At 40.0% G+C, this 14,048-nt stretch overlaps 1 protein-coding gene across 1 annotated transcript; it reads left to right on the forward strand.

Annotated features, from left to right (window-relative positions):
* Positions 1-2,823: 2,823 nt before the first annotated feature.
* LOC142165136 (uncharacterized) lies at positions 2,824-3,162 on the forward strand. Its single transcript, XM_075223756.1, has one exon. The coding sequence runs from the start codon at positions 2,824-2,826 to the stop codon at positions 3,160-3,162; it is 339 nt and encodes a 112-aa protein (XP_075079857.1).
* The last annotated feature ends 10,886 nt before the right edge of the window (positions 3,163-14,048 follow it).

Below are 14,048 nucleotides of genomic sequence, written 5' to 3' on the forward strand. Positions count from 1 at the left end.
GATAGAATTGAATACTCCATTAATTTGGAAGCATGTGAAGGGAGAATCTCGCACTTTTGTAAGCTTTATGACTTCATTTATTGCTTTGTTCTTTTATTTTAGCATGAGTTAAGGTTGTGGATCCTAAATGAGTATAATGTTAATGGGTGTTTAACATTGATAATGTATATAATGGTTGGTTGATATTTATTCATTTCTTGTGCTTTATTTATGGTTGGTGGTTGCAAACATTAACTTACTCCATCTTTTTCTTTCTTTACTTGGAAAAGTGGGTTAGGGTTTGGTAGAAATGAATATCAAGAACTCAAGACCTTAAATCTTGTTTAATAGAATCGCTTAGGAATAAATGAGTTTTACTTAGCATAAATTGGTTGTTCATAATTTCAACTCTTTTATATTTGGGAAAATTATAAAGAGAAAATACTACCCAACCATTGGGAAATATTGGGTAGTCATTTAGAAACCATTTGTATATCAAAGGACCTTCCATCAGAAATATATCATATTAACACTGATAGCATTACATGTCATTGACGGGGACACAACCTTGGTTTCCTTAATCAAATTATTCACATTCTCATAACAAAATTAGTCATCTTGTAAAATCATAACTATATCATTCTCTTGTTAAGCTAAAGGAATAGACTTACGACCTAAAGTCAAGTTTCTCACTACTCAAGTAACCTTTTCACACCTATTCCTTGTGGGATTCGACCCCAACCTTGTTGGGTTATTATATTTGACGCCGATCGCCTTACACTATTTAATTAAAGTATAATTTGAACGTATCAAATTTTGGCATCATTGCCGGGGAATTCAATTTTGAAATTACTAATTAGTGTGTGCTTTACTTTATGTCTTCTTCTATTCCATCACACTTTGCTTGTTTTGCTTGGTGTTGATAGGAAAACATGGTCGAAGATGACGAAGTAGAGAATCCTTTTATGGACATAGATGAGTATATTGAGGATACAAATGCTATTGTACCTCCGAGAGTTGACACTGCCACTTTTAATGTGGAAAACGATTTAATCCTAATGCTCAAAGCAGAGGGGGTTTTCAGAAATTCCACCAATGATGATCCGACACAACATCTCAGAAACTTCTTGGGTGTATGTGCGATGCACAAGTAGAACAACGTCTTAGATGATGCCCTAATATTGAGGGTATTCAAGTACTCACTGACTGGAGAGGCGAGAAAATGGATTCAAAATCTACCACCAAATTCCATCCATTCTTGGCCTGAACTTGTCCGAGCATTCCTAGCTAAATGGTTCCTGCAAAGCAAGAAATCTGAGCTGAGGGATAAAATTTTCTTTTTCAAACAACTACCGGGAGAACATCTACATGAGACATGGGATCGATTCAAGTTATATTTAGTGAGGTCTCCGAATCATGGTTTTCCGGATTTTATCTTGTTGGAGAAATTCTACATGGTTTTGGATGCTATGAACCAATCTATAGCCAAGAATGCAGCTGATGGATCTTTTATGGATAAAATATTAGCGAGAATCACACAAATCCTTGACAAAATGGCAAAACATAACCAAGCTTGGCACTCAGAGGACACCACATATGGAATTGCATATGGTACTCCTTTCTTGACCAACATGATTAGGAGAACCAATAAAGAGATTAAGTAATTGTCGGGCTTGCCACCAACGTCAATGTGTTGACAAAGATGTTCACCGAAAGCCAAACAAAAAAGGTGAATATGGTGGAAGATGTTCAACCCATATCAAATGAAGATTATGAGGAAACAAATTACATTAACAACTCTCAAGGAGGTTATCAAAGGCAATAGTAACAAGGTTCAGGACAACAAAACCAATGGATGCCTAACCCACAAGGGCAAGGCAACCAATAGTGGCAAAATGACCAAGGTAGTTCAAATCAAGGGAATTGGAGTAACAAAAACAACAACTTTTCAAATCGGAGTTCAAACCCTTCCAACAAAAGGGCAATATTCAAATCAAGGTTTTTCAAGTGATTCCAAGTTGGAACATGCTTGAGCGAGTATTGCAAAATCAAGATAGGTTCGACACTTCAATGAGGAACATGACCGAGCTTGTTGGTTCTCATACCGCATCTATTCAAAATTTGGAGATGCAAATGAGAGATCTCTCAAGAGAGCAAAATCTGAAGCAAAAGGGTGCACTCCCAAGTGACACAATTGCAAACCCAAAAGGTAGTGGGAGTGGTCTAACTTCTCATTGCATGGCATTTACAACTCAGAGTGGGAAAGTATTTCAAGGAAAGAATGAACAAGTGGTCGAAGTGGAAGATTCCGAACAAGAAGTTGAGGCACAAGTTGAAGTGCCAATTGTTGTTGAAGCTAAAAAGGTCCCGGAAGAGTTGAAACTTCATGAAGTGAACCAAGAAGAGGTTAATGGAAAGGTGAAAGAGAATCCAAAAACTCTAGCACCAATTCCTAGACATCCTTCTCCTTTCCCTCAAAGACTTGCTAGGAAGGTTGATGATAGCAAGCTCGAGAAGTTCTATGACATTCTCAAGCAATTATCGGTAAATATTCCATTTGTGGAAGCATTTCAAGAGATGCCGGGTTTTGCTAAGCATTTGAAAGACTTGATCACCAAGAAGAAAACCACCAAGAATGAAGTGGTGAATGTGACTCACCGGGTTAGTTCCATCATTGCAACAACCACCGTTCAGAAGAAAGAAGACCCGGGAGCTTTTACCATTCCATGCACTATTGGAGTGCGCGATTTTGCAAGAGCTCTTTATGATAATGGGGCTATCATCAATTTAATGACTCTTGCTATTTACAAGTAATCGGGGTTAGGTATGCCAAGGCCTACAAGTATGAGGTTGCAAATGGTCGATCGTTCAATAAAGAGACCAGTGAGAATTGTTGATGATGTGCTTGTGAAAGTGGAAAAGTTCCTCCTCCCCGCCGACTTTGTGATCCGTGATTGTGCTGTTGACAAAGATATCCCTATCATCTTAGGGAGACCATTTCTTGCTACCGGAAGAGCACTTATGGATTCAGAACAAAATGAGATCAAGTTCCGAGTTAATGACGAAGAGGTTACATTCCAAGCGAGCAAGGGTATGAAGTTGCCACATGTATATGAAAGCATCTCAGTCATTGATGTTGTTGATGAGGTAGAAGACACAATTGAGATGAAGATGGAAGAATAATGCCTTGGTGAGGCATTGGCGGCTATTTTGGTAAATTCTAATAGTGAAGACATGGAGCGGTACATGGAATCAGTGAATGCATTAGAAGGACTTGGGTCCTACACTTATGCTCCAAAGAAACTTTCTCTTGACTTAGAGAATAGAGTCACTCCTCCTGCCAAGCCTTCAATTATTGAGACGCCGCAACTTGAACTCAAGAAACTTCCACTACATTTAAGGTATAAATTTCTTAGTTCTAATGACACTTTACCAGTAGTCATTTGTTCTTTGTTCAATGATGTTCAGGTAGAACAACTGTTGAATGTCTTGAGGGAGCGTAGGCAAAATTGGGTGGACAATAGCGGACATCCGAGGGATTCCCGCTGAAATTTATGAACATAAGATACAATTGGAGAAAGATAAAACCAAGTGTGGAGCATCAAAGAAGGTTAAATCCTTCCATGCAAGAGGTGGTAAAGAAAGAAATCATCAAATGGTTAGATGTCGGGGTGGTCTACCCCATTGTCGATAGTTCTTGGGTGAGTCCGGTGAAAGGTGTGCCAAATAAAGGAGGCATGACCGTGATTCAAAATGACAAAAATGAGCTCATCCAACGAGAACAGTGACCGGATGGAGAGTTTGCATGGATTAGCGGAAGCTAAACAGTGTGACTTCCAAAGACCATTTCCCTATGCCTTTTATTGATCAAATGCTTGATCGGCTAGCCGGAAGGTCATCCTACTTATTCTTGGATGGATATTTCGGATATAATAAAATTAACATCTCCTTGGAAGATCAATATAATACGACATTCACATGCCCATATAGGACTTTTTCTATTAGCCGTATGCCATTTGGGCTATGCAACGCTCCAGCTACTTCCCAACGGTGCATGATGTCAATCTTCTCGGACATGGTGGGAGATTTATTAGAGGTGTTTATGGATGACTTCTCTATAGTGGGTGATTTCTTTGATCATTGTCTTGACAACCTTTGACAAGTGCTCAAAAGATGTGAAGAAACAACCTTGTGCTAAACTGGGAGACATGCCACTTCATAGGGATGAGGGAATTGTTTTGGGCCACAAAATTTCCAAACAAGGCATAGAGGTTGATTGGGCAAAGATCGAAATCATTTCCAAGTTTCCTCCACCCACTTCAGTAAAAGGTGTTGGAAGATTTTTGGGACACGCCAGTTTCTATACGCATTTTATTAAGGACTTCTCAAAAATTGCAAATCCCATGTGCAAGCTCCTTGAAAAATATGCAAAGTTTTTATTTGATGAGAAATGTCTAAAGGCTTTTGAGGAATTGAAAGAAAATCTCACCACGACACCTATTATTGTCACACCCGATTGGTCTCTTCCATTAGAACTCACGTGTAACGCTAGGGGTGTAGCCATTGGGGCGGTGCTTGGCCAACTTCATAACAAGATCCTTCACCCTGTATATTATGCAAGAAAGACACTCAATGGCACTCAAATGAATTACACCGTGACTGAGCAAGAACTTCTCGCCATTGTCTATGCTTTTGAAATGTTTTGGGCTTATTTGTTGGGGTCCAAAGTGATATTTTACATCGATCATGCTGCTCTTCACTATCTTATGGCGAAGAAGGATGCCAAACCAAGATTGATTCGGTTGGTCCTTTTATTGCAAGAGCTTGACTTCGAAGTCAAGTATTGAAAATGGATAGAAAATCAAGTTGCGAATCACCTATCTAGGCTTGAAGAGACAGGGAAAGCAAAAGAAGACCTTGAGATCAATGATGCCTTTCCAGATGAGCACATATTGGCATTGTCTAGCACATTCGCTCCTTGGTATGCCAACATCTCTAACTTCTTGGTTAGTGATTTTATTCCCGATGGATTGGAGACTTATCAAAAGAAAAAGTTCTTGCGTGAATGTAGGCAATACTACTGGGAGGAACCCTTTTTGTTCCGAATTTGTGCCGACAACATCATTCGGCAGTGTGTTCCGGAGGATGAGGTAATGCAAATACTCAAAGCATGTCATGATTCTCCTGTTGGGGGTCATCATGGAAGAAACCAGATAGCTGCAAAGGTTCTTTAATATGGCTACTATTGGCTATCGATCTACCTAGACACAAATCAAATAGTCAAGGCATGCGATCAATGTCAAAGACAAGGGTCAATATCCAAAAGACATGAGATGCCTATGAATTTTGTACTGGAGGTCGAGATCTTTGATATGTGGGGGATAAACTTTATGGGCCCTTTCGTGAGCTCTTATGGCATGACCTACATCTTGGTGGTTGTGGACTACATCTCTAAATGGGTCGAGGCAACCACCTTGCCTAACAATGAAACAAAGAGTGTGACCGCATTCTTGAAGAAGAACATATTTGCACGGTTTGGTACCACAAGGGCCATCCTAAGTGATGGTGGTTCTCATTTCTACAACAAGGCTTTCGTCGGGCTGCTCGAAAAATATGGCGTAAAGCACAAGGTGGCCACACTCTATCATCCTCAGTCGAGTGGTCAGGTTGAATTTTCTAACAGGTAAATCAAAAGCATCCTAGCAAATATTGTCAGTGCAAACGTGACCGACTGGTCAAGGAATCTAGATGATGCGTTGTGGGCATATCACACAGTATATAAGACTCCCATTGGCACTTCACCGTACCGGTTGGTTTTTGGAAAAGCATGTCACTTGCTAGTGGAGCTTGAACACAAAGCCATGCGGGCATTAAAGAAGTTGAATCTTGACTAGGTCGAGGCTGGTAATCTAAGAATGACACAACTCAATGAGATGGAGGAATTCCGTCTCCATGCCTACGAGAGTGAAACCATGTACAAGGAGAGAATGAAGTTTGTCCATGACAAGAAGATCTTGAAGCGGGAGTTCAAATTAGGTGAATTGGTCTTACTCTTCAATTCAAGACTCAAGTTATTTCCGGGAAAACTCAAGTCCAAATGGTCTGGCCCGTTCAAAGTTGTGAGTGTGTCCAATTATGGTGCTATTGAACTGGAGTCTGAGTATGGAACTCGAACTTTCAAAGTGAATGGTCAACGAGTCAAGTATTACCTCGGTACCAAAGGAGAAAGGCACTTGATAGAACAATTTGCTCTAAAGGATAGTCCAACAATAGTCCCCACCAATGAATAGCCCAAATGGGGTCAACTGCATCATGCCACGATGTTATATCAAGCTCTTATTGGGAGGCAAACCATGTGCGGTAACACTCTTTTGTAGTTTTTCATTTATATAGTTTAGATTGAGCAGGTTGACGTGTGTGTTAGAGTGCAGGTAGTCCCAAAATATCACGAACAAGGTCCTAGTGCTGAGGAAACTAAAGGAAAGAAACGTCCAGAGTTGGAGACAACTATGTGGTCAGATAATGACTATGCGAACCGCATAATCATCGTAGACACAGGCAGAAAAATTTGTCAACTTGGTGTTTAAAAATGGGTTAAGTTTTTCACTTATGCGGACCACATAACAACTTGCGATCGCATAATGCATCGCAAAGTTAGTTTAGGTTACCCAGTCATTAGCCCATTGCACAACACATATGCTATCACATAATGTGTTATGCGATGGACTTGTGCGCCGCAAACTTGACAGGTACAAAACCCTAACCTTCCGCATTTTCATCATCACTTTTATCACACACTAACACTTAACAAAATCAAAAGAACAAAAAAAATTTACAAGCAAGGAAAGGAAAGAGAAAAGATCAAAAAGAAAAAATTACTCACAAAGCAAGGAATCCAACTCACACGAAGCATATCGGGCTTGCATAATCTCGCTCAACTTCTGGTATGATTTTCTTCTACCTCTCGTAATTGTAATCCATGCTTCTTCATAAATTCTGAGCTCCATGGTCATTTCCCTGGTCCCCTAATTCCCTATGATTATGGTTAACCTTGTGTGAGGATTTGGGTTGAGTGACTGTGTGTTAGTTTTGATGAAACAAAATGGGGGAAGTTTGAGTACCCCTCTTATCTTAAATCTACTAAGTGGCCTATACCAACAATGAGGAATCTAAGTAGGTAGTATTAGGATGGCATGTGAGTGTGATGTGCATATTGTGTAAAAAACATGTGAGTGGGGTGTGCATATTGAGTTAAAAAAGGGGCACAGTTTAAATGAAAAAGACAATCTTTGCGGGCTGCATAATTGGTTTACGGTCCGCAAAGTCATAGCAAAAGACCCCTAGGTGGTCTACTTCAAAAAGATTATACAATTTTGTTTGCGATTGGAAAGCATTTATGCGGTCCGCAAACAAAGGCCGACCATTAGCTCATCAGTTGAGAGGAAATACGACCACTTTGCGGTCGCATAACTAAATATGCGATTGCTTTCGCAATCGCATAATCATTTTTACCTTCTGTGTTTTGCACATTTGCGATACATTTGCGGGCCACATAGTAGTTATGCAATCACATAACCCATCGCATAAGCTACTTACTTCTTTACTTTGTCTCAATGTGATTCCTATGCTATTTCACCCACTCACACAATGTTTCATTAACAAGAATGGAACCAAAGAAGTCTCTTCCAATGGTCACCGCCCGCTTGTGGAAAGTAACGGGAAGCTACTCCGAGCCAACAAGTACAACAATCCAAACGTCAATGGTCTCAGGCAATTTGCATTCTTCTGAGCACTCCTCCTAGTCTAAAGAAGAGGAGGCATAGAGTGACCTCAGGCCATCTGTTGACCTACAGGATGATACATGACGAAAGATGGGGGAGGATCTTAATCTCAGGTTTGGAGTCACAGGCTCCATGAATCTGTATAAATAAGAGCTAGCAAAGAGAAAGATTCTCGAGGAGAAGCAGTTGAGTCTAAAGGGGCTGAAGGAACACTACCCTCATGTGATCGAGAACATCAAGCAGAGAAAATGGGAATTCTTCACTGAGGTCCCTGATGAATATAATGAGACACTTGTGAGGGAATTCTATGCCTCATATGGTGTATCAAGGACTGCTGAGCATAAGAGAAATAGGATATTTGCATAATCTGTCCTAGTTTGAGGGGTCCAAGTGCTCGGTAATGACGCCACCATCAATGACCTGTACTTTGAGGAGTGGAGGTTAGGCACTGCTAAATATGAGGCTAAAGTAGCCAATAAGGATAACGAGTATGCCTGGGTTGCCTATGTCATAGCAAATGGGACACCATCCCAGATTGAGCCTAAACACAAGATTTACAAGTAGGATCTCACACAGGAGGGTCGATATTGGCTCAGTTTTGTTCGCTCCTATCTGATGCCATATAGGAATAAAACTGAAACCAACATTGAGAAGGATATCCTCGTTGGATGCATCATGACAGGTATCAAGATTTATGTGGGAGAGATTACATTCAAGGAGTTGGGGATCAGAGCAAACCAAAAACAAACATCACTTCCATTCACTTGCTTGATCACTGCTCTATGTAAAGCTGTGGGTGTGCTTCCTATGACAAAGCATGAAAAACTTGAGAAGGCTCTCAAAGATATTAACATCACTCGGATAAGTGAAGCAGGAGACAAGGAGACTACAAATCAACAAGAGACTTCAATTCCTCCTCCAGCAGACTCAGCAGCACCAGAGGTCCCTGCACTGCCTGACACCTCTCTCCTAGCTACCTCCACAGCCACTCCTTAGCATACACACAACCACAGGTTCCCTTACCAGCTCTCTCCAAGCTAGGCGTACTGGCCAAGCACATCAATGCTAAGGTAGACCAGCTGATAAAAGAAATCCCAAACCTCATCTAGCAAGCATTGATCCCCGTCCAAGCCTTAGTGGATGTTCTTCAACAGCAACATAAATCTTATGAGGATCTCCTAAAGCAATTTGAAGTGCGTCTTGAGAAGGTCGAGTGGGGTGAGCTTGGAGGTATTCCTCAGCTCAGGAAGGATGTTGATGAATTGAAAGCAGAGCTGTAGAAGATGCAAAATTTGGAGTTTGACTTGACGCCTTCCGCCCGAAGAAACGTGAGTAGGGTGATGGCACTTCCATTCCAGGAATGGACTTTGATTTCACAAACTTTATGACAGCTCCAGAGGCACAAAGTGTTGAGACCTCAAAGGCTCCAGTTCCTCCTGACATTGACATTCCTTCAGAGGAGGGATCTGGAGATACTGAGGATTCTGATGAGGGAGATTCAGAAGATGAGGAAACATATGAGGATGTACTGATAGAAGTCACTGAGGGTCATCAGGAAAAGGGTAAGCAAGTTGTTGTTTCTATGATTCCACATGATGAAGAGGAAACAGTTTTGTTGACAACAATTGCATATTCTTTAGCGGATATAGTCACCAAGGCACTTCCATCGACCACTCAGCCTTCACTAGGCGAGGCTAGCAGCTCCCAGGACCCAGACCCAACCTTACAGTAGGTGGAGCTTCCTGCTCCATCCTCAGAGCAACTGGAGCTTCCTGCTCCAGCCGTGGAGGCCACCACCCAGTCCGAGGTTCCACTAGTTGCAGCTTTAGTACCAGTAGATGACCCCACAGCTTCCCTAGATGCTTCAGCTCTTCCGAGTGCCTAGTGCACCCCAGGAAGTCCCTGAGCTTCCTTTTTACATTAACTATGCATTGGGGACAATGCATGATTTTTGGTTGGGGGTGGGGTAGTCATGTTTTGTACCCCATGTTTTGTGTAAATATTGTACATAGACTCTTTACTCTTGTAGTATAGTTTCATAGTTAGCAATGAATTCCCCTTGGTTTTTCTTCGCCGGGTCTTTTCCAAGGGTGTAATAATTGAACTAAGGTAGTAGCATGAAATGTTCTGACTTATTTGTTGTTGATTGTTCTAGCTTCAAGTATGTGATAAATTGTGTAAATACATTGTACCCTTCCTAGCATATATAAAAAAATATATATTTTTTGTTAGTTATTCTTGTGAATGTGAGGCTCGCTCTTTGACTTTATGCTTATTAAGAATCTTACATATCATGAGATAAAGGTTTTGAGTTGCCTTGCATTCTCTTGAGGGCTGAAACTATGTTAAGTTGAATAATTCATGCGTTGTGAGTAAGTGAGGATTTGTATAAATAATGCATATGCTTAACTTGTGATTTCTAGAACTTGTCTGGTTGGTTTCTTGGTGCAACTCTCAGGTTAATGATTGGATGCTGAAATGATCTTAGGCTCTCTTTGTGACTACTAGCTAGTTTGCCCAAATTGACCCCCTGGTACATTAATTACTCTAGTTACCCCCGTCGAGCCTTTAACCTTTCATTCGCTGCCATATTACAAACCTTTACCCCTTTTGTAAAATAATTTCTTCTTTTGAACCCGTCTCTCCTTGAAAGGGTAAGAATGAGGCAAAAAGCCTAAGTTGGGGGTGCCGATACAAAGTGGAAAATGGTAAGGTTTACTATTGTGTGTAGAGAAAAAAACAACAACCTCAAAGTTGTGTATATAATGAAATGCAAGCTCCAAAAAGAAAAGAAAAGAAAATATATATGTAAAAAAAGGAGAGAAAATGAATGGAAAACATGAGGCTTGAAGACCCAAAAACATGGAAAAGAAGTCAAAAAGTCACAAAAGTGTTGCAAGTATGCGACCGTAGAAGTCAAATGCGGACCGCATAATCACCGCAAACTGAAGCAGAGTTGCTGGCCAAATGAAGAGAAAAATATGCGGCCCATTATGTGGTCGCATAACACTTTTGCGAGCCGCATAATGACCGCACAATTTCAATTGAAGAAGTTGCCCAACACATATGCGATGGGAAAATGTGGTTGCATAACAGATATGAGGACCACATAATTCATCTGCGGTGGACTCCTGGCACTGGAAATCTACACATCTGTGATGCAAGCAAAGATTATGCGGACTGCATACATGGTTTGTGACCATTATGCGGTCGCAGAAGTCGTCTGCCGGGGCAATTTTGTTCGATTTTGACCACGACTTTTGGTCCACTATAAAAAGAATAACTAGAGTTTTTGTGAGTCATTAAGTCTGAAAAAGGTCCTAAATTGATAGCATTGAATACTCTATTAATTTGGAAGCTTGTGAAGAGAGAATCCAACACTTTTGTAAGAATTATGACTTTATTTATTTCTTTGTTCTTGTATTTTAGCATGGGTAGCTAGTTTTAAATACTAAGGTTGTGGACCCTAAATGAGTGTAATGTTAATGGGTGTTTAACATTGAAGATATATATAATGGTTGGTTGATATTTATTCATTTCTTATGCTTTATTTATGGTTGGTGGTTGCAACCATTAACTTACTCCATCTTATTCTTTCTTTACTTGGAAAAAAGGGTTAGGGTTTGGTAGAAATAAATATCAAGAACTCAAGACCTTATATCTTGTTTAATAGAATCGCTTAGGAATAAGTGGATTCTGCTTGGAAATTGGTTGTTCTTAATTGCAACTCTTTTATATTTGGGAAAATTATAAAGAGAAAATACTACCCAACTATTGGGAAATATTGGGTAGTCATTTAGAAACCATTTGTATATCAAAGGACTTTCCATTAGAAATATATCATATTAACACCGATAGCATTACATTTCATTGACTGGGACACAAACTTGGTTTCCTTAATCAAATTATTCACATTCTCATAACAAAATTAGTCATCTTGTTAAATCACAACTATATCATTCTCTTGTTAAGCTAAAGGAATAGAATTATGACCTAAGTTAAGTTTCACACTACTCAAGTAACCTTTTCACACCTATTCCCTGTGAGATTCGACCCCAACCTTGTTGGATTATTATATTTGACACCGATCGCCTTACACTATTTAATTAAAGTGTAATTTGAGCGTATCAGGGGGGAGGGGAATGAGATTAATAGTGTAACTTTCTCGGCAGCCAAGAAGACGAAGGTATCAGTGACTCACAACAAAAGACTCAGGGATGTCGCCAAAGATGACATCACCTTCATGGATGAAGATGCTGATAGACTTCTCCTGCCGCACAACGATTCCCTGTTAGTTTCCCTTAATGTTCTATATTTCAAGATTCAATATGTTCTGGTTGACCTAGGAAGTTTAGCCAACATCATTCAATGGATAGTTATGGAACAAGCAAAATTAGCCGGAAGCATCATTCCGGTGACAAAGCCTCTCGCTGGGTTTGATCTGGCTAGTGTGAAAATCCGAGGGGTAGATCTTGCTACGCACGAACGCCGAAGGGGTCACGAAAATAACTTTATTTGAATTGGTGGATGGTCACGTGGGCTACAACATAATTCTCAGTAGACCATGGTTGCATGATATGAAGGTTGTTCCATCAACATATCATCAACTACTATAATTCCCAACCCCAGAGGGGATCATGAAATAAGAGGAGATCAACCGACATCACAAAAAATTAACACAATATCAATTTCTGGATGTAAGGGGAAGGAACCCAACAAATAGCAATTATAGGAACCGACGCCTACTCCCCAGACAAGCAGAAATGATAAAGATGAGGGGGCGACGGAATCCTACCAAGTACCAAGATACTTTCAAGTACCGAAAGAGACAAATGCAACCAAATCCTGGCGGAAGAGCTCTAACAAGTAGCTTTGTTTGAAGAATTCCTAGAGAGAAAATTTCACTTGGGAACAAGACTCAATCCTGAGCTTAGGTCAGAGTTTATTGATTTCCTTAAAAGTAACGTTGATTGTTTTGCAACGTTGCACTCGGATATTGTGATGACCCGATAGGTCATCTTATGATTAAAACAAAAATTCTGTACTTTGAGGCTTTTAAAACCTCATTTTATCCCTTCTCGATTTGCGTGCATAGTCTGGGCTGTTTTTGAAAAGCTTTTATGTTAAAAGTTGATGAAAATAATAATTTTTGCCTTTAAAAGTTGATTTAACTGACTTCGGTTAATATTTTGGGTAAACAGACCGGACTCGTATTTTGACAGTCTCGGTGGGTCCATATCAAAATATGGGACTTGTGCGTATGCCCTGAAACGGATTCGGAGGTCCCTAGACTGAGTTATGAATTTTTGTTAAAAATTGGAAGTTTGAAATTTCATGGTTTTTAAGAAATTATTTTTTTTGATCTTGTTGATATCGGGTCTACATTTTGGTTTCGGAGTCCGGTACAGTTTTAATATAATATTTAAGTTATGTATGTGAAATTTGAATAGAAGCGGAGTTGGTTTGACGTAATTCGGATGTCCGGTTGAGAAAATAGAAATTTCAAAGTGTTCTTGGGAATTTCAATTGATTTGATGTTGAATTCGTAGTTCTAGGTGTTATTTTGGCTATTTAATCATGCGAGCAAGTTCGTATGATGTTTAAGACTTGTGTGCATATTTTGTTGGGAGTCTCGAGGGCTCAGGTGAGTTTTGGATAGGCTACGAAGTGAAAATAAGACTTAGAACATTGCTGGTTTTTTGTTGCTGCAGGCCTCAAACCTCGTAAATGCGAGGTCTGTCATCGTATTTACGATATATGAATAGTTTGCATTTGTGAGCTTCTCATCACAAATGCGAAGAGAATCTGGTCCAGCTCATGTCCGCAAATGCGAACATCCCTTCGCATTTGCGATGGGGATAGGGGGGAGGCAACCTTCGCAAATTTGCGACCGGCTTGGTTCTCATTTGCGAACTTTTCTTCGCATTTGTGAAAAAGGCAGGGCTGTGGGAATCTTCGCAAATGTGATGGATTTCTCGCATTTGCGAAGCCTAGGTCGTATTTGCGATATCTACAGCTGATAAAACATGACTTAGATGGGATTGTTGCTCATTTTTCAAACCTTTCAAAACAAGAAACCCTCTAGGTGATTTTCCAAAGATCACTTCTTCCCAAATCATAGGTAAGTGATTCTTAACTCGTTTCTTTCAATCTTTCACTTTATTTTACAAGATTTCAACCTAGAATCTAATATTTTAATGGTGGAATTGGGGATTTTTGGGTAGAGAAACTAGGGATTTCAAAATTTGGAGATTTAGACCTCAAATTGAGGTCGACTCCAAAACCAAT

This window comes from Nicotiana tabacum, chromosome 10 (assembly GCF_000715075.1).
Source record: "Nicotiana tabacum cultivar K326 chromosome 10, ASM71507v2, whole genome shotgun sequence".
NCBI classification, from domain to species: Eukaryota; Viridiplantae; Streptophyta; class Magnoliopsida; order Solanales; family Solanaceae; genus Nicotiana; species Nicotiana tabacum.

Excerpts from the sequence above, each read along its gene's own strand:
- LOC142165136 (XM_075223756.1), top strand. The coding sequence starts at position 2,824 with ATGAGGTTGCAAATGGTCGATCGTTCAATAAAGAGACCAGTGAGAATT.